Source organism: Cyanistes caeruleus, chromosome 2, assembly GCF_971803275.1.
Source record: "Cyanistes caeruleus chromosome 2, bCyaCae1.hap1.1, whole genome shotgun sequence".
Classification (NCBI taxonomy): Eukaryota; Metazoa; Chordata; class Aves; order Passeriformes; family Paridae; genus Cyanistes; species Cyanistes caeruleus.
The window spans coordinates 98,113,671-98,140,660 of NC_141702.1; the positions used below are offsets into that span (position 1 = coordinate 98,113,671).

Consider the following 26,990-nt stretch of genomic DNA (forward strand, 5'->3'; position numbering starts at 1 on the left):
CTGCGCGGCGCGCTCGCCGCTGACCAATGAGGGCGCGGGTTGCGCTTGGCGGGCCGGTCGTTTGGCGGGAGCTGGCGCGGCGCGCGCCGGTCGTGTCCCCGTGGCCATGCTGTGCCGCGCGCTGCTCCGCCGCGCCGCCGCCGAGCCCGCCCGTGAGTACCGAACCTTTCCCCACAGCCCCCCCGTCCCGAGCCATCCCCGGCCGCCTGCACCGCCGCGGCGGCCGCCTCGCGGCTCCTGGCGCCCGAGCCTGTGGTGCCGCAGGCGTTTACGGTCCGTCTGTCCCCTTGTAGGTCGGTCCTCAGCGCTTCCCCTGCAGCATCTCCTGGAGAGCTACCAGTGCAGCCATGAAGATGACCACCTGTCTTGCGGGGAAACGGGAATGCCTGTCCCTCCTTTCGGCTGCACCTTTTCTACAGGTAAAGTCACCTCCTGAAAGGCCTTTTGTGGGCCCAGGGTATGTGCTCTGTTGTCAGCAGTTTCTTGTTTTAAAGTGAGCTGGTAACAGTGTGCTTGCTCCTACACGTGATAAGCACTGGATCTTGGTGCACCTAGATACTCCGGTGGAAAGTACTCAAAGAAACAACTGCAAAGAACTTATTTTAATGCCTCTTTGTTTCATCTGTGTCTGTTTCAAGGTATGTCTTCTTGGTGAGAATGTGAGGCTACATAGGTGAGAAACTGAGCTTTGTTCAAAATATATAATAGCTACAATAGGGTGAAAATTAGGTGGAAGTCAGACGCGGATGGATGTCACCAGGCAGTTACACATTGGCAGCATTTTCCCATGATGAGAGAAAGGAGTAAGCAGTGAAGCTCCTGCATCTTTTTCATTCATTGTACTCTAGTTTTGGCATGAGATTTTACATTTCTCTAAGGTGGCTTCCTGCTTTTCCAAGTCAGATTGTGGAAAATGCTGGAGGCTGTAGATAATAGGTACTCTAGATACAGAAAACAGTAACTAGAAAGCTATTATAGCTGGTGAAAGAGGCATTATCTCGAAAGTTGCTCCTGGAGCCATTTGATTGCCCTTGTATAGTCATTCCTGAACGGAACGTCTAGAAAAAATGCTTGCCGATATTTCTGTGCTTTAACACTTAGGTTGCTATATAAATGCTGTTTGTTTCACAGCTTTATGTTTTGTGTATTCCCTGTTTAAAGCATCTGTGGCCTTTCACAAAAAGCATGGGCATTATTATGTTTTAGCTTTGTAGCATAATACGTTTCAATTTCTTTCCAGCCCCAAATTTGGAGCACATCCTGGCAGTTGCAAATGAAGAAGGGTTTGTTAGACTGTATGATACTGAAGCACAGGGCACCAGCAAGCTCATCTTTAAAGGTAAATGTTGTATAGAAGGTGATCTTCATTTGATGTGACAAGTATGGGATTTGCTGGAATCAAAGAGAGCTTTATGCAAGTCCTTAAAACATAAATTCTAGGCAGTACTTTATTCCTTCCACGTTCTTTGCTGAGTCTTCTTTACAAAGCAGCAGCATGAATGTGCTCTTAAAACAGCAGTAGCAGATGAATTGTTCTGTGTTGTCTTTCATGCCTGAGGCAAACTGTTGACAAGATTTCTGATTTGAGTGTCTGATGTCATTTAGTCTTCTGCAAAATACCATCCTGCAATGCACGGAACTAATCTTGGCTTTTGTTTTCTTGTTAGAATGGCAGGCTCACTCAAATGCTGTATTTGACCTTGCCTGGGTGCCAGGGGAACACAGGATTGTAAGCAGTCTTTTACCATCCGACTTTTTTTTTAATGCTTTGGCGACTGTGTACAGAAAATGACTAAAGCTTTTTATTTTTCCTTCTGAAGGTCACTGCTTCAGGAGATCAGACAGCCAAGGTGTGGGATGTGAGAGCTGGTGAACTTCTTGGCATATGCAAAGGTCACCAGTGTAGCCTCAAGTCAGTTGCTTTTTCCAGATTTGAGAAAGGTAAATGTTGATATTCCCTGTTGTCTGGTTTTTTCCTTCTTTCCCCCTGGCAAAGTAAAGGGCTTAAAAAGGGCTTTGGAAACTGACAGGTAGAAATAGCACAGGACTGAGCAGTGACCCAGCCAGGAAAGCAAAACTGTCTTGCTGGAACTTGATGGTGTCCTGATGCTAAAATCTGCGTATTTCTTATCTTGGGATAAGATAGGATGTCAGGTTCCATACCCAAGTGTGTGAATATGCTTTCCATAAGCTGGTTTCTCTAGTGGGAGCAAGAAAAGAATAGTAAGAGTAAGGAAACAAGTCAAAAAGCATGGCAAAACAATGGCCTGAGTTTTGTGTTTCTAGGACTGGCAATTCAAGCATTGGGAGAAGAGCCAGAGGTACCCAGATGGCATTGTACTGCATTCAGTTACTTAAGTGAATGCTTTTAGAAGTTAATAACACATTTATTTTTTTTATTATTTTTTTTTTTCCTTTCAGCTGTTTTCTGTACTGGAGGGAGAGATGGAAACATCATGGTTTGGGATACCAGGTGCAATAAGAAAGGTAAATAAACTTTCAGATGTGTATCAAAAAAGCTTGGTATCTCATGAAAAAGGACTGCTCCAATGGACTTGTTGGACTGATACTTTTGATTACAATATAGGCAGCAGAGCATTCTCAGATAACTGTACTGCTTTAGGTACCTTAAGAGGATGGAATAGGTATCTCTGCTATGTATAATACATTTCTCCACTTTGCAGCAGTCTCAGATTTGCAGCATCAAGCCACAGTCTGGTTTGATAATTCCCTGTGTGAAGGTAAGGAGATGAGGTTGTATAGAATGCATCCCTGTTAGGGCACCGCACAAGCCGATGAGGTGGGAGAAATTGTTTAGTTGAGAGCCATCCAGAGGGGTGAATAAAAGGCTCCTGCCAGCATAGGAAGGAAAGCAGAAAGTGTAGAAAAAAGAGCTTGTGAGTGCTGGCAGCAACTGAATATATTGGAGGAAAACCTACTGTAAGTATGGTACGAGCTAAATTTGCTCCTGCTCATTTCCTGGAGCTTTTCCTTCCCCAGCCCCTTCCTCTTATGCCTTTTTCCAGTTCCCTGCTCTGCCACAGCTGTTTCTTTGCCTGAACATGTCTTGCTCTTCCATCTGTCCCAGGTTCCCTGGTTTTTCGAACAGGCAAATGAAGGAAAAGACTGACTCCACATGACTGAAGTGGAAGGTGTAGGAAAAAAAAAGTAGAAAAGTTGCATTACTCCAGTAAGGCAGCATATTTCATAAACTAACAGACAAAAGGCTAAACAGAAAATTATAGGGTGGAAAAGCACTGGAAATCTTCCAGTGAGCACCGTTCTGCATGGGATGAGGTGGATTGAGCACTCCAGACCAGGATGCATGTGAAAAACAGTCCAAGGGGTTAACGATTTCCAAAGGCAGATCCAAATTGCCTAGATCAGTTTTAGTTTCGTTGTCCATGCTACGCTGACCTCTGTAGTTATTTTACACTGTGCTCTTCTCACTGGTTTTGTACATAAGTAATTTTTGTTTTCAGAATACAGTAATGATTTTAAAGGTTAGCCTAAGCCACCTTTTAGGACTAATCCCAAGCTGATACCTGTTTTATTAAAGCAATAGCAAAATTGCATGTAAACTACTAATTGAGATGCCTTTGATTTCTTTCAGATGGCTTTTACAGGCAGGTGAATCAAATCAGTGGAGCACACAACATGGTTGACAAGCAGACTCCTTCCAAACTGAAGAAGAAGAGGCAGAGCCTGAGAGGACTTGCTCCCTCGGTGGTGGGTATCTGGGCAACAAACAAAATGTCTCTGCTGGGGACATTGTTACTCACAGAGTCCTTTCTGTGTAAATATGATGAAAAATATGTGGCTTGTATGTGGTAAATGCTTCCATTTATTTTTGCAGAGATAGGGGTTTTTGTCATGGTCAATTCCTATGGCTAATTTTAGACATTGTTTTGTTGTCTAACAACCTGTTTGCCTTAAAAGCCAACTTTAGGCAAATGCTATCTGAAAACACATTTTTTGGGTTTTTGTTTGGGTTTTGTTGTTGTTGGGTTTTTTGTGGGTTTGTTTGGTTGTTTTGTTGGTTTTTTGTTTGGTTGGCTGGGGGTTTTTTGTTGGTTTTGGTTCTTTTTCCCCAGAGAGGAAAGGAGTGGCCCAGCATTACCTTTTTGAGGGGGAAATATGAAGAGTTGTAATTTTTTTACCCCCCTAATTTGACCAGACAAATTACTGCCTTAGTGGTGTAAGACCTGATAATTTTTAATCTATTAAACCTTGTGATGAAGGTAGCTCTCTTATCTGTGACCTGAAAGATGTTTTCTCAAACTGCTGCCCAAACACTTATCTCTCAGTGGTAATTTCACTGGTAGGAGTGTTCAAAGGATTGTTGTGTCCTAAATGACATCTGCTGTTTCTAGGCTCTCGTGCCTGGTTAGGAGGAGGTTTTCCCTGCATTCACATGGCCTTGAACTAAGCAGCAATATCTTGCTGAGCTTAAAAGAAAATAAAGTTCTTTTTTCTTCTCTTTTTAAGGATTTCCAGCAGAGTGTAACTGTGGTGCTGCTTCAGGATGAGCATACTCTAATCTCTGCAGGAGCTGTTGATGGGTAAGGAGGGAGGAAAGCCTGTTTTCCTGTCTATTCTGTGTGCTCAGAGGCATAAAAAGATTGGGAGATTTTCTCTCTAAGATCACTCAGTGGCCAGCAAGGCTAGAGCTACTGCTAGGTGAAATCAGCAGCTATGCCAGCTTGCATTAGTTTTACTTCTTTACTGGAGATTGTAGTTCTGAACAAACTGTGATATGTGATAAATGCTCATTTTAGTGTCTTAGCTATGGGGCACAATGAGAGGAATTCTTCCCTCTCTCTCCCTCTATTCTCATGGACCTACGAGACAACACATAGACAGACTATTGTTAGACAGCCTTTTTGGATGTGAGTGGGTGGTCAGGACCTAGATATGTGTAGGAGTGCTTGAGAAAATGTTGCTTTGAGTTACAAAAGATGCATTCTCTTAGGTGCCATATCCCTTGCAGCATCTTGGAGCTTGAGCAAACTGTCTTATTGATTAGCATGGAAATTATCCTCTTGGACTCAATTCTTTAGCAGGATCCATGTGGACAGAGCCTTTCTGAGGCAGATATAATTGACTCTCCTGCCTATGGTTCATGACAGAGACTAACTTCCAAAGAGCAAGTAAAAAAATTGGAAGACTTAATTTTTAAAACTGCAAACTAAAACTACTTGTCAGAAGTATAAAGGCATCCATGTATTTCCTTTTACCAGTTGAGGAGAGCTATTACTAGAGTACTACTAGAGCTTCTAGGCTCTTGTTCCGTCTTGTGTTTGTTACAGAAGGCAGTGCTGCCTCCTCACCCATGGCCAGCAGAGCAATTGTTTGGCTTTCAGCACGGCTCTGCTCTGCTCCTGCTCAGTTATTGTCTCTTTAGCACTGGATACTCCTCAGTCATGACCAACATAACTTTCTGTGCTCTTAAAAGGCTTCACCAGCATGAAAAGGGAAATTTGGAAGCTGAAGACACTTGTGCTTTTCTATTCCAGTGTGATCAAAGTGTGGGACTTGCGCAGGAACTACGCCTCTTTCCGCCAGGACCCGCTGCCCGTCAGGTCTTTCTGCTACCCTGGAACCAGCACTCGCAAGCTTGGTAAGGCACTGGGCATGGATTTGTTAGAGTGCAGAATGAATTTAAGTAGTACTGTCAGTGATATTTCTTATCTTTATAGCCAATTGTTGATCAAACTGGCAAACTGTGCAGGATGCTTTGATTGCCAACACCAAATTTTCAGGTTGAAGAGTGAACATATGCCTGACTTCTATATCACTGCACCAATGATAAAAACTTGCAGAAGCCTCAGCAGTGCATTTTCATAAACAGAGTTGAGGAACAGTAGAGCTCTTGATGAGGAATTTAGCTAGTAATTCTGATACATGACTAAAATTCAGATTGAACTTTCTTTGCATTGCTTCTTGCAAAGACAACAGACTGGACTGGGTTTTTATATTATTACTTCTTGAAACTCTTATAAAAAACAATAGCACACTTGTTCATGTTTCTCTGTCTTCTTTGTACCTTTAATGCCATACAGTGCTCTGATGCAACACAGTAATTCCTGATGATTTGTCTGACCAGCGTGGTAATGGTCAGTGTCAGTCCCAGGAACGTGAGGCAAATCCTCAAGGGGGTAGCTGTGTAATAATTTGCCTGCAGCGAAAGAGTTTTCTTTGACCTGAATGACTAGCAAATCAGAAAATGGCTTGTTCTACCAAAGCATGAGGGTTTCTCTTTATTTTTGATCTCTGCCTCTACAACTGGTTGTTCTTGTTAACTGTTTGAAACTATCTAATAAATCACTTGCCTGTTCTGAAGGTGCAGTTCCTTTCTAAATACCATCCTGAATCCTCATGAGAAAATGTAGATGTTATTCTAGAAACATTTCTTCTTCAGCAAGTGCTCTGTCAAACACAGGAACTTTACCATGACAATCTCATACATGTTACAGATCCTTTCCAAATTTCCTTCTCTGGGCATTTCTTTAAGAATATTTCTTTTCCAATTTCTTTTTTTTTTTATGAAGAACTCTTTTTCTCTGTAGGATATTCTAGCCTGGTTTTGGATTCCACTGGTGCTAATCTGTTTGCCAACTGCACTGATGACAGTATCTACATGTTCAATATGACAAGTTTAAGGACCACTCCAGGTAAGCATGATATCTGTGGAAATAGCTGCAAAAACAATAGATGTTACAGAGTGTAGAAAGGCAAGTTTGTCCCTCTGACACAGAGGGACAGGGACCAGGTTCAACACTTGAAGGAAATCTATTCCATGCTCTTATCTAAAGCTGTGTAGGAGAGATGTGCATTTTGTGTTAAACCATCCACATGAAATAATAGCAGATACTGGTTCAGCCAGACAGAGACTGATGGTAGTTTGTGTGTTAGCTTTAGTTATCCAGCGAGGAAAGGCTGTCATCCAGCCTGAAGCAAGTTTGAATCTTCTGCTTACTGGCAATCACTGATTTGTCAGACTTTTAGATATGAACCCAGTGAAAGTGGTCACCTGATAACTTCAGATATTTTAAGGTGTCTTTTCAATTTAACTTCTATCACAGTTTCTGGAAGAAAGGATCCCCAGATAACGAGGTGCCTCAGCCTTTCAGATTCCTTCAGCTTTGCATCTGTGACCTTTACATGAACAAGATGGCCCTGAGCCTTTGGTGCACGAAGCTGCTTTGCCATAGGCCAGTGGCAAAATTTGTTAGATGCATTCCAGCCAGACACATAATTTATTTTCCACTGCCTTTTCTCAGTCTCTCAGTTAACAGAAATGAAATGAACAATGTGTCCTTCTGTCTGCTCTTCAGGAAGGCAGTCTGGTGGGTGGGAATTCTTCCAGAGTGGAGAAGTGCTGCAAGTAGTAAATATTAATAGCTTGGTTGTTGAGGTTAACCCCGGGTGCCACCGCCATCTGCTCTGTGGGAATGGGCTGCCTGGCCTGTCCCCTCACAGGAGCAGGCTCTTGCCAGCACACCCCTCGGCCTCCTCATGGAGCTCTTGCCTTGTGTGTGTGCGGCTGAGGCGAGCAGTCTCCGTTGCTCCGGCTGCACGGAGCTCCTGTGGCGCGGCTCCTCGGAGCGTGCGGTTCCCGCAGAGGGCAGCGCCTGCCCGCCCTCGTGCCGCCCTCACCGCGGCCGCAGCTGCTCTTACCCAGCGCTGAGGCGGCTTTCGTTCGTCGGGAAATCCTCCTGTAGCAACACTTGCTGCCTGGTTTGGGAAGGGATGATGGCCACTGCACTGGGAAAGCTGTGGGCAAAAAAAATCCAAGGGTGTTTTGGGGTCTTGCAACTCTTCAAAGGCCACTGAAGGCAGCTACGTGTCCTCTCAGACTGTGGGCTGTTTCCTTTGTGAGAGCCACTACCAAAACAGGGCTGGAGGAGAGGGTGCCAGCCCAGCCTGGGGCTACACTGGGAAACTTGAGCTTTGTGCCCCAGGAGAGGACAGGACATGGTGCAGCCAAGCACCCTGGATCCACGCTCAGCTCTCATGCCAGCTGAAGGCTGTTGTGGTAGGGGCACTGTCAGCCATTTGGGGTGATGGTTTCAAGGCTTTAGCAAACACTACTAAGGCCTTAAGTACAGGAGAGCATGACTGCCAAAATGCAAGTTTTATTGACGAAATAAAGCTGCTGGCAGTGGGAGGAAGGAGCAGCCAGTGCCTTTGTTGCCACCTGTGTGGAAGAAGGCTCCTGCTGCAGGACTGCCCTTGCTGATGAAGTGGGACTGGTGATGGCGAGTGAGGGAGGAACGGACAGGGAAGCTAAACCAGAGTAGTGGGGGAGCCTAGGTGAGGGCTGAGCCTGCTTGTGATATGGGTCAAGCTAGAACTTTAATAAACTGCCACTGGTTTGTTTGGGAAGCCTGAAGGGCTCCAGTTGAATAATAAAAACTTCCTGCTGCCAGAGCTCCAGAGCAAGGGAGCAGCGCAACCACTTTCTCCAAAGGATATGTGGCTAGGCAGGAAAAGCCTGTAAGATCAGCCCTTCTTGCACAACTGACTCCAGGGCTGTGCACTGAGTGGGGTTTTTACTTAATTTTTTTATTTTATTTTCTCTTCACAGTGGCTGTTTTCAGTGGACACCAGAATTCAACCTTTTACATCAAATCCAGCACCAGCCCTGATGACCAGTTCCTGGTCAGTGGCTCGAGCGACTGCAACGCGTACATCTGGAAGGTGAGGCAGTGGGGGGACACCCAAGCGTGCAGCCTGGAGCTGCATTTGCTTGTCAAGTTCACATAGAACACTCCTTGCTTCCCAATCCTACCCAAAGCAGCTAGCTCCTGATGGGTTGCACAAGGAGTGTGTATGTTGCTGTCAAGGCTTCATGTAATTGCTTAATGTAAAACAGAGCTAACCTCCTGCTATCAGTACATCTCTCGTCGCTGCTGCTTATTGCAAATTGCTCTTCTTAATCTGGTTTTAATGGGCATTAAAATCCTCTTTCACTCCTGTTGGTTCAAGCAGCTATGACAAGTAGACAGACAGTTCTTGGTTCATATTTAGCAATGGAGCACATTAGCAGAAACCTAAAAGTTTAATTGTTTTAAAGGGCACTCTTTCCCTCCACCTCTTCCTTTTCCAGCTCCTGCTTCAGATATAGCTTTTTCTCTTGCTTAATTTACAGTAGTTAAAGCTTTTGTATTATAGCAAAGGTTCAGCCAGTGCCGTCAGCAAAATTCCAAAGCAGTCTGACAGCTGAGGGGCTTTGTCGCTTAACATCTTGCAGTGATGTGTAGGAAATGCAAATGTCACCAAGTTAGTAGCAGGCACCTCAGAATAGGGTATGCTTCAAGTTCTGTTCTTCATGTTCCTCATAGGAGAACAGAGTAGACTTACTGAAGTAGAATAGATAGAAACCACAGGTGACTGCCTGTTTCAGGTTTGGGATATTTTTTATGGACTGTTGACTTGTGCATCCATTTCACAATGAGTTTGAAAGTAAAATACAAACCTCTAAGAGGAGAGGGTCAGCCTGCTGAGGTTGTGGTTAGAGCATGTAGCCTCTTTAATTTAGAGAACACATGGAAGCAGCTGGGTTGCTCAGTCAGTGGAGGCAGGAGTTTATAGTAGCAGGACTACTATGCCAAGTGGTGTAATTTTAACCTTCCTCATGTTCTGTGCAAATTCAGCAAAAATGCCTGTGCAAACCTGAGTTGCACATTCTGCATTCATGTGTTCTGATACTTTCTTGGAGGCTGGGACTCAGTTGAGAGTATTCAAGGATGTCATTTTATCTCAAAATTTAAGCATTTGAGCACATTTAAAATATGATAATATACAGAAGGCTTCTGGTGCTATTGCATATGAGTGACAGATCATATTGCACATTTATAAAATAAATCATCAGATGATTTTTAATACCATAGTCATATTAGAAAGTGGGACTTGCAGTGCACTTGTGTCTTTCAAGCTCTATAGTATTCAGAGGCTTCTTAATTTAAATGTTGACAGATTTGACTCTGAAACATATGTGTCTTTTCATGGCATGATGACTTACTTTGCTGTGAAAAATAAATGGTTAGATGTTGCATGAGTAGATAAGAGGTGATGTAAGGACGTTAATGAAGAGTTCTTTCTGTACCTAGAGAGGAATAAAATGCAGAGGAAGACCTTTTCCACTTAGATGATTTCTTTGAGGAACTTTTGCAGCAGTACTAAGTTTGTGTTTGGGAGAGAAACACTGTGGATAGAAGTTATGGCTGACAAGGATGCTGTTTTAGTCTGTTTTCTTTATAAGTCACTTCCAGGCAATGAATACTTCCTTTATCGTGTTTGTTTTTTTGGGGTTTTTTGGTTTTGGTTTTTTTTTTTTAATTAGAAGTTCATCAATTAATGAACTTCCACTCTTGAACAGCCATAAGATTATATAAAGCTGAAGAGCAGAGAGGTTTTTCTCCACAAAGATGGTACCTATCTGAGATACCTTTCTGGTAATAAACAAATACCATTTATAGACTTGTACTTCCATTGTTCTTTCAGTCCTTAAATGTGGATCACTCCCAGGAAACCATATCAAGTTGTGCTTTGGAGTGTCCCAGCCCTGGAATGTGCATGTTTCTGTATCATATGGTGCACAGGACCATAGACCCCATTTTACACGGCATCCTGAAAATGGATGTAACAGCTGTTTCCAGTGAGGAGAGTGACTGAAAAAAGTCTCATTTCCTAGGTTTCTCTTTTTAACCTTTCCACAATAGCCCTCACTTCCCCAGCAATATCCTGTCGGTTCAGGGACAAAAAGCAGCCTGTGCTGTGGCTAATCCTGACTTAACATACGCAGACTTGCTGACAGTCTTCTGCCAAACCATCCAAGTGGATGCAGCCATAACTGTGCACTCTTCTTCACAGTAATATAAATTTGGTATAGTTGTTTCAATTTACACTACTTTAGTGTAAAACCACTGTGTCCTAGAAAGAGTAGTTCCCTTCTTCTGCTTTCCTTCCAGCAATCAGTGGCTACTGGACCACTGTTTTGGTTGCCATGAATGTATAATTAGCAAGACTGCTATTAACTGTAAGTGAAGGTGTTTTTTGCACCAAGATCTCCTGTTTATTCCCTAAATAGGGATTTTGTTTCCATGGCATTGCATGTTTTGGCAGCGAAGGGAATGCTCTGACCAAGGCATTTAGTGGGTGTTTAGTCAAGTGATTGCCTCTGTCATGCCATGGGGAAAAAAAGGTGCTATTAAGATGAACCTGTTTGTATCAGAACAACTCGAGTTCTGAAGCTGCAGTTTTGCAGGCTGTTGTAGATGATCGACAAGAGAAAAACATTTGTAAATCAGAAGCCTTTCCCAAGATCTTGCATCTTCCTTTGAAACCTATATGTAATGTCTACTCCTTTTCCCAGACAGTAAAGGATTTGTTCATTCCCTTAGTCATTTATGCAAACCCCCTTGATAAATCTCCCTTATAATGTCACATCAATGATGGTGACTCACAAATCCAGAAAGGATTGCTTGCTGAAAGCAAGCAAAACTTGGCTAGAATCTGTGTGTGTGTGTGTTTTCTTCTGTGAGCCACTTAATGCTGGCTTCAGCTGTCTGTTACTTACAGGAGCTGGAGTCAAAGATAAGTAGCAATACTATAGAATAGGAGAATGATTTTTATGAAGAGTGTGAGAGAAATAGAGATCAGTTGAATGAATGTGAGTGATTTTGAGAACTCTTAAGCTGAACTCTCGAGTGGGTCTCTTGTCCAGCTGATTGGCTGGAGAAGGAACAGGCACTTGGCAGTTGCACAAATGCCAGTTCTGAAGCCAGTGAAAGTTCATCTACGGGATTTTGTTGGCAGTGGTTTCATTTTTTTAATAAACCATTGACCTGTGATTGGGACATTGGTAAAACAGCAGCAGAATATATTTGCCTGACCTGATTCAAAATATGAGCCTCTCAACATTTAAGCATCTTGCCTGGAACAGGTAGAGGTACTTAAAATGCTTCTCATGTTTTGGGCTCTCAGCTCTGGAGGCAGAATTCCTGTGTGTAAGAGGAATTGAACAAGTGTTTCCATGAATTGCTGCTTAGGACTTCCTCAGTTGTTACCTCATAATGACAGGCTGAGAGCATTTGATTTATGCATTTCATACAGGAAAGATGGGAAGTATCCACATGGGTGGGATATGAGGTTTTTCTTGGAGGTGTATATTAGGCTGTGTGCCTTCTGACTGTTTGCTTGTTTTTCTTTGGAATTTTTAAGGTTTCTGAGCCCAGCCTTCCTCCATGGATACTCCTTGGTCACTCTCAGGAAGTTACCTCCATTGCTTGGTGTCCTTCAGACTTCACTAAGGTTTGTCCTCTGCAAAATGGCCTTTCCTGTGAAACAATAGATGTGATGTGACAACATCTGCTTTTCAAAACAGCAGCAGCATTTGTTGTTTTGGGAGGAAATTTTTAGCTAATCAATCCTAAAATGTTCATTTAGGGGACAGTAATCCAACCATGTCATATTAACACAATGTATCAGAACCTTTTTATTATTTTCAGATAATTTAGGCTAATTGAGAAGTCTAAGAAATTGCAAATCAGTAAAGACCTCTCCTGATGAGAGCTTAATACTACCTATAAGAGACAAAACAATGAAATCATTTAATCAGGGCTTTCATAAGCCAAAGGCTTGTTTTGGTGTTCCATATTCACATCTTCCTTTCCCTCTGACTGCTGGGTGGCGAGAAGTTCTGAATGCCTTTTAAAAAACATATGGACTCTTTTCATTGTGACCTCTTTTCAAAACCTGAGCTGTTTTTATGATAAAAAGGGCCTCCAGTGAAAACTGGGTCAGAAGTTATGCACCAGGTGTCACTAAAAAGGAAAACAGCTGAAGTAGGAAGTTGATTCGAATGTTTGGCCTAGCTCAAAACTGGAAATAACCCTGAAAAATCCTGAACAGTGTCCTAATGATAGCCAGAATTTCTTCCACCTCACAACGTTAAAGAAGTCAGCTTCTTTCTCTAGCTTGCATTGCAGCACCAGGGCTTCAGAAAAGCATTACCCTATAGGAGGATGGGAGTTCTGCAGGGAAACATCAGGAATTGTTCTATTTGTGTAAGATAAGCAATATGAGAGCTGGCATTTCAGATGAAATCTATGATGTAGAGGTAGCCCAGCATCCTTACCATGATGCATTGGAAATGCAGACCAATTTGACCTTTGAAATTGTTACTGGCACAGGGAAGAAATAGTCAGCCATTGTTCAGATGCTAAAGCATGAGAAAAAGGGAGCTAAGACAGGTCAGGAAGCTGCTTGGTGTGATTTGAGAGGGTTGCTTTTGGTAGGGACAACATTGGTGTGACAAAGGTTGGAGTAGAAACATTTGCCCCATTCAGATTGCTATGAACTTTCACTATAGCATTTCCTTTTTCTTTCTACTGATTTCCTGTGGAGTAACCAGTTAATCTGCCTGAAGATAGCCATAAAATGTGGGCCAGATGGGTGCTGCTCCTTTGGTCGGGATTCCAGAGATCTTTTTAGAGCGCGTGATGCTGCGGCAGGGCTCTAGAGCTGTGTTCCTGGCAGAGTTGGGTTCTCTGCCAGATACTGCTGACACCTGACTCTGAAGAGATAGCACAGGTCATGCAACAGCCATCCAATGTCACCTTCTCAGTGTGCTGCAAACGTTTGTCCCCAAGCAGAAGATGTCCTCAGCAATAGAGGCAGATTAAGATGTAGGTGCAAAAAGGATTGTGGCTGCTTTTGTCTACTGAGGGCCTGAAATTTCAAAACAGGGCAGTGTCTGTTACATAGCCATGTATTTCTATAGCAGAAAGACATGCATGTGGTAGCCTTGCCTGCTTTAAAACAAATACTGCTGCCTGGTGCAGTAATGAAACAGTGTTGGGTTATTTTCATTGCTGAATGGTCAATCTTGTACCCCTTCAGCCAAGCTTCACCATCATTCATACTGGTTTGGTGTGTTGGACGTAGCTGTTCCAGTTCACTCAGCCAGTGATCCATAGGATGTGCCCTGGTTGCTCTAACACACAGATTTATACTTAGATTGCCACGTGCTCTGATGACAACACTGTGAGGATTTGGCGCTTACAACGATGTCCTCAGGAAGAGAAATCAGTATACAGAAAAGCCAACTTGGTGGGCTGGGTCACTCAGAGGAAACCAGAAGAACAACATGGAGCAGGTAAGGCCCCTGAGCTATCTTGCTCTGCAACACAGCTGCTGAATTTTGTCTGTTCTCTGTACCAACAAAAGCCTTTGGCTTATTAGCCTTCTGAGGTTCTTCTCATATTAGGCAATTACTCATATAGCCAGACAGGCACTTCTATTTGTAAACACTTCTGCCATCAACAGGACAAGGTGGCTGAAGTAGCTTACAAGTATGGCAAAGTCTGTATGGCCAGACTGCAAAGCTGATATTCATTGACACATCTTGTTGGGCAGCCAGGTCTTCAGTGAGTTTCAGCAGAGTTCAATAACTGAACAGTTAAAGGAGATCTCACTGTAGCAATAACTCACTTTTTTTTTACCCCCTACCAGATAGTAACTGAGAGCAGTAAGATCATGTGCCTTTTCCAGTTTGGTAGTTTACTCAGCAAAGGGCTGACAGCACATATATAGAGCCTTGAAACTCTGAACTGTTTGCTTCTGCTCATAGTTGCATTGTGCACAGATTTCTCGGGCGCAGTTATCAGTATTGTATCTCTTCCTTCATCTTTAGTCAGTGGTACTGACCATATACACCCAAATGAAATACTGTGTAGTGAAAGTACTTCAAAAAAAACATACAGACATTTGTGATGATTGTAATGTCCCAGAATTAATCATCTATTCATGAGTTAAGTCTAGTGAACAAATGCAGCACCTTTCTACAAAGCCTGGGCACTCAGGCAAGTTGTACAGTATGCTCTGAGCTAGCTAGCACATGTGGGCTCTGTGGAGAAGGGAATCACTAAACAGGCAATACCTTAGACCAGAAGAAAGGAACCCTGATCATAATATTACTTTGATTTGTCTGTAACCTGCATTTTGTTGCAGTAGAGTAGGTGAAAGGAGAAGTGCCCTCCCCCCAAAGTGAAGTAAGATGAGCTTCTCTGTAGCATAGCTCTGAAATTAAGAACACAATAGCTTCCCAGCAGCTGCTGCTGTGACTTCCTGCATTCCACCTATCTTTTCGAGCCACCCTCCAAATGAATTTCATCTTGGCCAACACACATAAAAGCTGAAGGTCTCCAAATCCCACTAATGGGATAACATTACCTCTAACCTTTTGCCAGTGAGTAACAAGTCTAGCAGGAAGTGAGCAGGACAATAGGAGGGAGAGTGCCAGGTCCACTCCATAGCTGCTAATTGTTTTGTGTGCACACACTCTTCCTCAGAGAGGGCTCAAAAATATATTTGTATCATAGTTTCAGAAAAACAGAAGTAAACATAGATCTAGACCAGAAATGTGAAGTCTAAAGTATCTTACACACTAAAACTTTTCAAATCAGGTTTGGCAATAATACCAGAAAAAATGATTTATTTCTCCTTGTTCTTGCTGCATTAAAGTAACACAGGAGGGAAGAGGAAGTACACAGACAAACACAACAGCAGGCTTCCTGCTGACCTTGGCTCTTGAAAACAAAACACGTGCTGTTAGAATATAGGCGTTATCTGCAGAGACTGATTCAGAGCTGGCAAGCAGAATACTATTTGACCTGCTGGGATGAATCTAGGTAGTTCCCCACCCATTTCTGACGAATAAATTACAAGATTGAGGTTGTGTATTGATTGTTGACCTACATCATCCAGTGTAGCAACCAGAGTTTCCTTTACTTTAGCAATTACTTTTGTGGTTTCTGTAAGTTGTACTATTTTCTCTGTGGTTTTGTGTAACCAAATTTCTGGAGCAGGCCTGTGCATGGACAATTTGATTCTTAAATCTTGAGATTGATTATACCACTCTAGAAGATTTGTGGCAGAGAAGGTAGGAAACATCCAAAATAACCTCCTTTCATGTGATGCAGGTTGTCTGCAGGTATTTGCAGTATTGTACCATGTGCAGTGACAGCATAAATGGAAACAGCTTGAAACTGGATTAGTAGAATCCTGAAAAATGCAGGCAGTCCTAGAAAAAAAGAAAGCCAGATCTTCATATTCTTTATTTCAAATTTGTGTTTGCTTCTTGCCATGACAAGAAGTCATCCTACTCCAAGGATAACTTGTTTTCTGTTATCCAGTGTGTCCACAGCATAGCTTTAAGACTGGTTTGGGATTCAAAGTGCTCATACCCAACTAGTCATGCAATATTTCTGCTGAATGAATTTGTAATGGTTGTTGTGGACTAAGAGTTGCTGAGCTTGCTACCTTCTTCCCCTCTAGGAGCTTAGATCTTTGAGTGCAACTAATTTCCTGGTTGAGTTATTATTGTCTTATAAGTGCTCATTAAACCAAAGATTAGGAGAAGAAATCTTGGCAGTTATGTTCTCATAGCTCAGATTGAAGCAAGTTGTTATGAAGTAGCATATTTTATCAGGAAAGGAGCCTTTAACTCGTTTTTTTGTGTTGAAGTTATTCGTAGCAGGGCCCTTTAATAGGGGTTCCTATTCAATTTTGTTCTACTGATACAGCAGTACTTGTATTTTGAATGCTAGTTAGATAACACAGTTAAAGGATTAGAAGAGGCTTAGTATGGTGTATAACCAGGCCTGTAGGTGCTCACTCAACGTGTGTGAGACAGCCCAGCATTGTAAAGAAAATGGCAGGTTATTCCCCCTAGACTTCTCATGTTTCTAATGAAGTGCTTTATAGTGCAGTGCTAGTGCTGAGAGTGGAGAATTTGGATTAAACCCACGGTATACACAAAATTTTTAGTGCTCTTGTGCCCAGCAGTGGAAATGACCAAAGTTACTTAAGGCACTACCCCATTTAATTGCATCACCATGAGGTTAGATGAATGAGAAAGCAGGCATCTTGCAAACCTACTAATGTGTTCCCTGTGTGAGGGGGATGGAGATAAAAACATTTGAAAAAATTAAAATAACCTCTCTAATATTGCTGCAGACTGAGATCTTTGCCATGTATGATTCCCACTATTGTTAGTGGGGTCCTTAGGCTCCCTACCTGGTGTTTTCTGGGTGTTCAAAACTTCCCTTTTACAAGAAGGGGGATGTCTTGGCTAGTGAGCTCAAAAGCCACTGTGAAATACCTGTTTGGTATTTCCCTGTTTGGGAATCATTTGTTGAGAGATTTTATTTCCTCTAGAATTTAGTCCTGGTTCAGGAGGTGAAGAATTTCTCAGACTTCCCTAACTGGTAAATAACTACTGGATCTCCGTTGCAATACAGAACTGCAGGAAGCCCTCCAGCAAAAAGACAACAGAATGAAAGTATGCCTTCACTAAAAAAAAGTCTTTAAAATATGCAGCCAGTAACACCTGACGAGGAGCATTATTCACGTGGTAGGGCATCACAGTGTAAGGCTTCCTTGCTATTGTAATTAGCCGTGGGACCTCCTTACAGCACCTTTGTCCCTCAGCTTGCTTGTGCAGCTGTTAAAGATGCAGGGCAGGTTGTACTTTGTCAGTGTGATACAGGATTTTATAACGGGCTTGTAGCAGTTTAACCAAACTCAGAGGGATTTATACAACTTCTTAGTTGAAAAGGGTGCATCTGACACACAGGGTCAGCACCGATTCATATCCTGGTTGGAAGGGGTGTTTTTAAAAAGGCTGTCCTTAATTTGCTGTTCTGTGTCCCTCATCAAAGTACTTATTTCTCCCTTCTCAGGGCCACTAGCCAGCCCACAAAGCACTCCTGCCAAGGCCCTGACAGCAGGCAGCGTGTGCAGCTCCTCACCACGGCCTGCTGCCTGTGCTCCCACTCACTCCGGGGACCTTCCGCTGCCCACCAACACTCCCACAGTCGCTCTCAAAACCCTGACTGCCACTGCCTCCACCCCAGCCAAGCCACCTGGAGCCAGCCCCTGTGCGTCTCCCAAACCGATCTCTTCCTCCAAAATGTCCATCAAACACTGGATTACAAGGACTCCATGCTCTTCTCCTCCAGAAGTGGAGAAAAAGGCTTCTTCTCCTCGAAAAGCCCTGGCAGAAGTCACCCAAGTTACTCAGGGTTGCCTGGAAGCTGCTTGCCCTCCTCAAGTCCCACACTCACAGTTTGAAAAGCGTGCCAAGAGAAGGCTGGACTGCAGCAAGGAGGCTGATGCGGGGCAGAAGTGTCTGCAGGCCTGTAGCTGTGTGACTGAGCTGGACCATGCAGCTAAGAAATCCAAGCTGAATTTATGCCACTTGGTTCCAGAGGAAAAAGCTGCTGATGAAGACTCTCTCAGCCTGGCTGACTTGTGTAGCAACCATGAAGGCTCCAGCCACAGCCCAAAAGAGCCTTCCCTTTCTGGAAGCCATATTAATCCATCAGGCATTCAAACTTCCCCCTATCTTTTCAGATCTCCACGTGGGAAAGACACTGAGGTAGTAGATAAAGAGAACAGTTCTCCTGAAACAAAAAATTGGTTGTCTGCTCTGGGAGAGAAGCTACGGACTGGCAGACCTGGCAGCCAGAGCACACCAAACAGCCCCCTGTCACTCTGCAGCCCCGGTGCCAAAAGACAAGAGTCTGTGGCAGCGGCCACTTCGCCGAAAACTGTAAGTAGGGCAGCCAACAACATTGTCATGAAATAAGCTATCCCTAGCTGCCACTCTCTCCTTGTTTGTTCTCTCCTGCTCAGCTACAAAGAATTATCTGATCCCTTTGACTATGGACAAAAGGGATGATTTCTGGCCTAATAAGCCAGATACATTATTGCTGTGATCTGCTAAGCCCCTCCACGCAGGAACAGAATTTTTATGATGTGTCCTTTGTTTTCAAGGGACTTAAGGCACACTGGAGCTCAGAGATCCTTGTAGCTCCCAGCTGGATGTTTGAAGGATGTAGCTGTCTTCTTAAGTACAGCTCTAGTCTGAGAGGCACAATATGCCAACAGCTTTCCTGGCAGACCTCCTGTTCATGTGTTCACTATCACATCTGCCTGTTTATGTTACTGGAAAGCCACTTAAACATTGGAAGAAAGAGCTAAACTCTCTTCCAGCTCAGGTAGCAGAAGAATTTGTTACCCATGTTAAAATTAAATAATGCCTTCAGTTCCTTCAATGGAGAACTGGAAGAAAACAGTAAGTGTGCAAGAGTGAGAGGTCAGGATTTGACCTACATCATCCTGCTTTTGGTGTACAGGAAGCCTGACACAGAGCCCATCCTATGTTCTGAAATTAAAGTTAAGCTTATAAAGCAGCTAAAAACATTGGCATGAGGGTTTAACTAGGAAATTATGATTATATTTTTTAAAACAAGCCAGACTTGCCTTATCTCTGAAACTGGACTCCCAAGTCTTCCAGTGTCTTTGACTGAGTCTTTTTTCAGTAAATGTTAGGTAAATTTTCAATCATCAAATTTTAGTTGTACTCTGGTGCTAAAAGATCTAAGGCTAAAAGCCATTACTGAGGCTTATCTCATTTCTTAGCTAATTTCATCCCTTCCAACACTTCTATCAGATATGACCTGGGCAAACCACCGGTCCTGAAGTTATTCATAGCATCTTCATGTTGTGGTTGTACCAAGAAATCTTGGTTATAGAAAACCTACAGCTACTTGTGACTACTTGTGATTTATGCTGTATGTGCTTAAACACAAGACAGAGAGACTTGCCCTGGAGAGAGATTACTATAGAACAATTACCTTTCCTGCCCAGTATGCTCTGGTTCAGATTTTGGGATGCTCCTGTGTTGTTACAGCCTGAGGAGCTGCCAGAAACACCCCACAGCATTCATTGAATTTGCTGTTTCTTGGAAATCTGCAGCTCTTACCTGCTGTAGGGAAGCTGAAACTGCAGTTGGGAGTTCTGCATTTCTCATGGCAGTAGGACAACCCTAGGATTTAGACAGTGCTGCCTGTGGTTAGTAAGCCTCTTATCTGTGAAACAGATTGTAGTAAAGAACCTTTCCATTTACTCTCTTAGTTGGGAAGCCAAGCAAATTGGAACAGTGATGGAAGGGAGACTTTGGGATTCCTCCAGCAAATGAGCTGTTAACCTAAAAGTGTTTCATGTTGGTTTTGGTTTTATTTCTTGCTAGGCTGCAGCCACTACAATTTCCATGAGGAAGATCTGCACATACTTCCACAGAAAGCCACAGAGTGACTGAAACAGCGTGTGGTGGTTGCACCTGAGGCATGTTGACACTGAGGTATCAAGACCAGGCTTAACAATGCCAGCAACGATGCACCAGCATTACACAATTTGTTGTCGGACCTTCATAGACTTGAGGTTTTAGTCTTCCTGTTTTTAAAGCTGTTAGCAGTTAAAGTGAGTTGAGTGTGTAAAATCTACACAATACTTACTCGTGGTCTCTTTCTGACTTCTAGGGTATGTATTTTTTTAATAAACAAAGTATTTTTAATGTGGCAACTGTTCTAGTCCAAAGACAGCCACAGCTCTGCTGTGTATTGTTGACAGGTACCTATAGCTTGTCAGTTTATGTTATTAATCTGCTGTTCAAACTGCCTCTGTTTAAGAGTAGCGTGTCAATCATTACACCCTCCTGAAAAGTAAGTGTTGGAATGTGTGTACAGAAATTTACTGGAGGTACATCTGAGCCTCTAAATACTGAATGGCATTTCAAGAGTTATTCCTCTAGTACTGCAATGACTGCCTGCTTCCAGCAGGGAAGTTAGAAATGTGTTAAATGAATCTAAAACCCTTTTAAATAGCCTATGTCCATCTGATGGTGACTGATGGTATAAGAGACAAAGTATAATCAAGTACATAATGCCTGATCTCCCCTTGCCATCCTCTTTCTTCTCCCACCCTGGAAACTACTGTATTTACCTACTTAGCTGCCTCTTGAACCATCAGCACTACAGTTCTTAAGACCAAAAGTTTATCACTTTTCTGAAATAAAATACTGGCAAGGCATGTTTGAGGAATTAGATTGACCTAGCCTAAATAGGCATCCATAACAGCCCACTGCCAGTCAGCTCTTACAGGTTCAGCCTGTAGCAAAGGCATTAGTAACTGCTTATAGCACACCTTCATAAGTTTTATAATACAGTAGTTACAAAATAATACCCTGTAAATTTTGGGAGAGACAACTGACATTTTAGAAAGCACTTGAGAGCATTTACATATTAATATTAAATGCTTTGCCATTGTGTGTTGTCCCTGATGCTGATAGAAGGTCACTGAAATGAGGTCACTGCCCTGGCTAATGACACCAATTCCTCATCCATGCTTTCCCCAGCTTCTTCTAGTAGAAGTAGGATCTTCTAGTAGAAGATTCCTACCTTATGTTGGAGCATTTACTCTGTTTTCTCGTGTAATACTTCCCATGAACTTCAAAATCAATCAAACCCTTTGAATCCCTATTAAATTTTTCAACTGCAGAAGAATTGAGGTATATGAAGGGGAGATGATCCCACTAACTTATGTTTTCTATCTTAAATTGTAACACCTACTTTCCTGTAACATTGGAAAGTAGGGTAGCTGAAAGGGATTAGAAGAAAACAGGATGGTTTGTACTTTGTGATAGATTGTATTTTGTAAAGAAATCGATTACTTGAGAGACAATGGCTTCTGTTAAAGGTCTGGTACAGATACAAAGCAAAAGGAAATGTATAGTGTGCTTTTTTTAAAAAAAAAAGAAAAGTAATTACTATCATGTTGCATCTTTTAGCAGAAGCTCTTGGGTACAAATAGGGGCCAGGACAGCTTTCTTGTGTTTGCTGAATTACAGGCCATCATCCTATGAATGTGTCAGGCATATTTTTATAGTACTTTTAAAAAACGAATTTTTAAAAAGTGATTATCTGAATAGATCTAGTATCTTAGGCAAAACAGGAATATAAAAATATCTGCTAGTTTAATTTTAACCTACTTCTGTATATTGAAGTACATGGAAGTAGTAGAAACATAACCTAAAATAAGTAGGTTTGGGATTTAATTCTGTCTTAATTTTAATTATGAGAGCAACTTTGTGGGGTACAGCCTGCCTCGCCGGGTACAAGCGGATTTTCACGCAGGATTCTTCCATGCAGTTTCTAAAAAACATTGCAGAGTAAAGAGATGTGAACCCTATTGAAGTAAATGAGAGTCATCAGACACTTCAACAATAGGATGTTGTGTTTCTTCACTTTTCTCCTCCAGAAACATTCTGCAACCAAACCATTGTCTCCTGTATCTTGTAAATGTCTACCTGGAGATGATAAACACTAATGGCTTACCACTTGGATGAATAATATTCTGTGGGCATGTGAGATTTTCTTCTTTCAGGCAATACTTGTTTAGTGGAACAACTTGTTTTATGGACCACTGGGCATTTATTTTTTCATCTGAAACCGGTGTCAACCTGGTTCAGAGTCTAGGAGAATTAACTGAGACATATTTTTCTAAGACCAACTGCCTTGACCTTATTGTGATAAAATCAAAATTGCAAAAGCATGGAAAAATTGCTTATACAAATTGTATGCCAGGTGGTTCAAGGTAACCAGTGCTGCCTTTACCTTAGAAGCTTGATAAAATAAGCATTCAGAGAACTGCTTTCAATTGTTTTGGGACAGCAAGCCGTACCTCAGAATGTTCTTTCCTTCTAAAGGATTTGCAGAATCTCTTTACCTTCATGTTTTATAATAAAATTAAGCCTTTTAAGGTATTATTCCCAAATCCTACATATGTATGTAAATCCCACCTTAAGTATCTTACAGGTTTTTCCAGGCAGATGCTAGTGATTTCTGATGTCTTGTCTCTGTCCTCAGTGTTTACCTTTACCCTCCGACTGCCAAGTGGGATTTGGGACTGACCACAGCAGTTTCTGATGGTGCTACATCCAACACTTATTGCTGCTGCTCTGTTGGAAGTTGTGCCTCCCCCTGCTCAGCTGTGAGCAGCCAACCAGTTTGGATTTTGGGCAGCCTGACAGCAACTGGGGCTAGCCCTGCTGGGCAAAACTGGGCAGGCACTCCCAGGATCTGTGCAGCCGCATGGTCAGCAAGCCTGGGCAAGCATTTCTGCTGGGAGCAGCACTCACTTAAGAGTCCCTTGGGGCAGCTAACAGCCAAGAAAACCTAAATTACCTCAGTTCCCTGCCTCAGCATCTAGCTATACACCATGGAGGAGACAGACGTGAACGTGTGGGGACAACATTGCCACCAAGGGGACTGTCCTGTCAAACTACCTCTTGATGTGTAGAGTTGGCTTCTGGTGGAGTTCAGCCTCTTGTTGGTTGGGGAGTGCTTGAGTGTTCCTGTGGCACGGTTGTTTCTGCAGCCACTGAACATGGCTGGAATCTCCAATATGGTCTACATTACCTTTGAGAGTCCACCTTGTACAGTGCTTACTGAGATGACAGAAAAATGCACTAGCGTGGCTTAGAAAAACGTTCTAGTTGCTCTCTGTGTGTGGTATATAAGTTCTTAAGAAGTTTGTTTAGAAATTGATGCTTTTCAGCCAGGAATTTGCCAAAAGCATTTGGTAGCTGGATATTCTAAGGTCTGTGTATAACTTTTGAAGAAGCTCTTCAAGGTCAAATATTAAAAGTTTTTCATCACTAATACTTCTTTGCCAGTAAATGGGAAATTGTGTTCATCTTCAGGTCCACTACGATCAAATGTCATTCTTTCCCTCCTGGAGCTGACCTGAACAGTTTTCCAAGTGGAAATTATCATTCTCTTCACAGAACTCAGAACTTCCCCTCTCTCTGATTTATGAATACTACAATAAATAAAATACATCATGCTACTATACAGCATCCATGTGTTGTCCTTCAAATAACAGCTTTACCCATAACAAACTGCTCATCATCTGCACTCCACAAAATGCCAAATACAAAGCAAAGCATGGATATGGGGAAAGCAAACATGAAAGAGTCCATCTATAATTTCTTTTAAAATTACTTAAACATTTCATGTCAGTTGTTTTATAGAATAATGCATAGTTGATATGAGGACAGCATGAACCCAGAAGGGGAAAAAGCAAAATTGCAATCAAAGAATGTTTAAATTTTAAGCCTGTCTAAATTACATATTTTTCTAATCAGAATAACTAACTTTCCATATTAATTTGTGCATTACGGAAAAATTCCAGGGACTAAAAGGACAAGAGGAAGACACATTACTCCAGTCTTGTGCAGCTAGACAAAGATAGAAAGCATTATGTATAATGAAGTCTGAATACCTGTCTTGGCATGAAAAGACAGGTGTCTGCTAAGGAAGGCAGGAGCCTCTGTTGAAATGGAAAATATAAACTCCCTCTGAATTAATATAATTTTGACATTAAAAGGCACTCAGGTGAAAGATATTGAAGTAAGAATAACAGTTATTTGCTAGTATGTATAAATAAAAAAAACCCTTACAATTTATTAGAAAAATTAATATAAAATGCATCAGCACAAAAACCACAGAGAATACAACCTGACCCCTGTTGGTCAGGGTGTTGGTAGCAGTCTGATTAAATGGTGTCTGCAGTCCTCCTGGAGAGACAGATGTGGTTCTGTTGAAGCAGTGATCCTGTAGAAGGGATCCTGTAGTTTTCCTTTGAAGGTCCAGTGGTGGTGTAGGTGGGTCTGGTCTTCCTCTGGGAATCCAGTGGAGAAAGGCTGCCTGTGGTGTGCCAAGTAAATTAATAATAAAGATTATATCCAGGTAGGCATGCTGGGCTCCTCCCCCTGGGTGGAGCATCTCCCAGTGGGATGATGTAATTTTATCAGTCATGCACTGAGACTCAATGGCCCATTAACAGAAGAAACCCCCTGGAGGGAGGATGGGTTGTGGAAGAGATAAAGAGCACTGCCCCAACCTGGTTTTAACAGCTGGTAATAGAATACATACTTTTAGTTAAATCTTGCATTGCAATTGAAGGACAATACCCCATCTTAAATTTTCAATATACAATCTACAGCAGTTTTTATTTTTTAAGTTGTTCAATCTTGATTTAAATGCTTTGCATGATTACATGTCCATTACAGTTGTACATAAATTATTCTAGAGCTGAGATACTATGATAAGAATGACTTTTTGAATTTGTTTAGCAAACAATTTTTTTTTTTTTTTTTTTTTTTTTTTTGGTCATTTGCCGGTTAGCTCAGGTTACTCACTTTTTACTATTTATACTACATTAGATCTTTTATCCAATTTGTAGAAAGCTCAAACATGAAACAACACCTCTTGTTCTTCTCTTTCTTGAGCTAAAACAGCCAAGGAAGTGCTTCATTCCTTCACATATTAAAGAGCCACATTTGTAGCTCCACTTATATTAACACCAAAGCCGCTGTGTGTCTTTACTTCACTCGGATTTATGGTTTACTTCTCTTGTCTGAAGATTGACTGAATCCTTTGGCAAAGTATCTTCAACCACCCACTTCTGTGCCATCCCTGGATGTTTTCATTTGGGTCATAAATTATGTAACTCCCTGGTGCTTCATAAGTGTGCTCTCACATTGTATTGGGAGTGTGGCAGAGGAGGAGATGGGCACAAACCCAAGCAGCAAAAACAAGACTGACCTGGGAGAGCTGATCATCTTTACATCCACTTGCCTATAACTGTGACAAACCTGTTTTGGTTGGGGTTTTATCCCTCTAGTTGTAACATCATGATAAAAATACCAATTTATTCTCCTGTCCTGTTCTTGCAAAAAGTGTTAACTATCCAAAAACCAGACTAATAATAGTCCATGTGACTGTAAGGCCAGCTCCAGAAACAGCAAGGTAGGCTATGCTGACAGGAGTTTAGCAGATATTGTCAGAGTGTATCGCTGAATTATTCAGTGTCACCATTATTTTTGTTCTGATTTTCATGGATTGACTGACAGAGGAAGTGACAGTTTGTACACTGAGATCCAGAGGTCCCTTGGATTCTTGAAAACAACCTGTGACTGACATAACTGCAGTGAGTTCTCATTTGCTTGAATGGACTGATTTGCTGCAGGTAATTGATGGCAATTGATTATGTGAAAATTGGAAGTGCTACATCATAAGGAATTGGCTGTTTGTACACATCCAGTTGTCTGAAGAAGCAGGACTGGTGAAAGAACGATAAAGAGAAAGCTGATGTTTGCACAAGGGGGAAAACAGTCACCATAAATGTGAAAGAACAATGTACATTGCATAAGACAAGCAGCTGACAGGAGAAACTAATATTCATCCGTCTGTTAGGTGCTTAGAAGAAAGAGTAGGGCTTGGGAGGCCCCTACCTTTGTATCAGGTTCTCATCTATATACTCCTGGCTTTTTCCTCTGTGGAACAGGACAATTGTCCATGCTTGCCAATTCATTCTGATTAAGAGAGGGTGTGAATTTGAGGTCTGTTCCTGTTCCCTCTCTTTGTGGACACTCTTCTTCCAACTGTTCTGATTTAACCCGATCAGCTCCTGAAAAGATGTCGGTTTTGAAACAGTATTGAGATCAATCAGAATAAGGTTTTTTTTGTTTCAGAATAAGCCTAGTTTTGCACTGGTGGTTCAGAAACTGCTATTTTGAAGAAACAGCAACTCAAATGGTGTTACAGTAACTCCACTACGTAGGCGAATCTTCAAGAAAGTCATGCGAGACTGCTGGGGGAGCGGGATAACATAAAAGCAAAGATACTCTCAAGCATGAAGGCAGCAGGAAAAAAATTCTCCATCAAAATTAATTTTTTAATTTTTGCAGCTCAGCACCCTCAGCCATGCCAGTTGGCCAGCATGATACAGAGAAGGGCTCTCGTTTTGAGTCGCACAGCCTGTGGTTTGGCTGTCGATGTGCTTCTGCCCATCCAAGGCTGAAGGGACCCCTGCTGCTGCCCCTGCTTCCTGGTGGCAGAGCCCTCCTCACCCCTCTGCCGACTGAGAAAGTTCCACTCACTCATGGATCTGTACGAGGCTCTGCTGCTCTGCTTTCCTGCAGAGCAGGAAATTCCAAGGGATGCAGCCCCGTGGAATCAGGGATATTCCTGTAGCAGCCACATTCCCGGCCCCAGAGGGTCTCTGAGGCTGTG

At 42.4% G+C, this 26,990-nt stretch overlaps 1 protein-coding gene across 1 annotated transcript; it reads left to right on the plus strand.

Annotated features, from left to right (window-relative positions):
* The first annotated feature begins 24 nt into the window (after positions 1-24).
* DTL (denticleless E3 ubiquitin protein ligase adapter) lies at positions 25-23,763 on the plus strand. Its single transcript, XM_086878607.1, has 15 exons — positions 25-152; positions 294-419; positions 1,241-1,339; positions 1,668-1,729; positions 1,821-1,941; positions 2,422-2,487; positions 3,614-3,729; positions 4,489-4,562; positions 5,517-5,620; positions 6,570-6,674; positions 8,591-8,703; positions 12,229-12,318; positions 14,026-14,164; positions 17,751-18,622; positions 20,105-23,763. Exons 1-15 carry the CDS (start codon positions 107-109, stop codon positions 20,171-20,173), a joined length of 2,202 nt encoding a protein of 733 aa, XP_086734733.1. The 5' UTR covers positions 25-106; the 3' UTR covers positions 20,174-23,763.
* The last annotated feature ends 3,227 nt before the right edge of the window (positions 23,764-26,990 follow it).

Coding starts and splice junctions, on each gene's coding strand:
- DTL (XM_086878607.1), top strand. CDS start 107: ATGCTGTGCCGCGCGCTGCTCCGCCGCGCCGCCGCCGAGCCCGCCC. Junction 3,730..4,488: donor GAGGACTTGCTCCCTCGGTG/GTGGGTATCTGG, acceptor TCTCTTTTTAAG/GATTTCCAGCAGAGTGTAAC. Junction 8,704..12,228: donor GCAACGCGTACATCTGGAAG/GTGAGGCAGTGG, acceptor GGAATTTTTAAG/GTTTCTGAGCCCAGCCTTCC.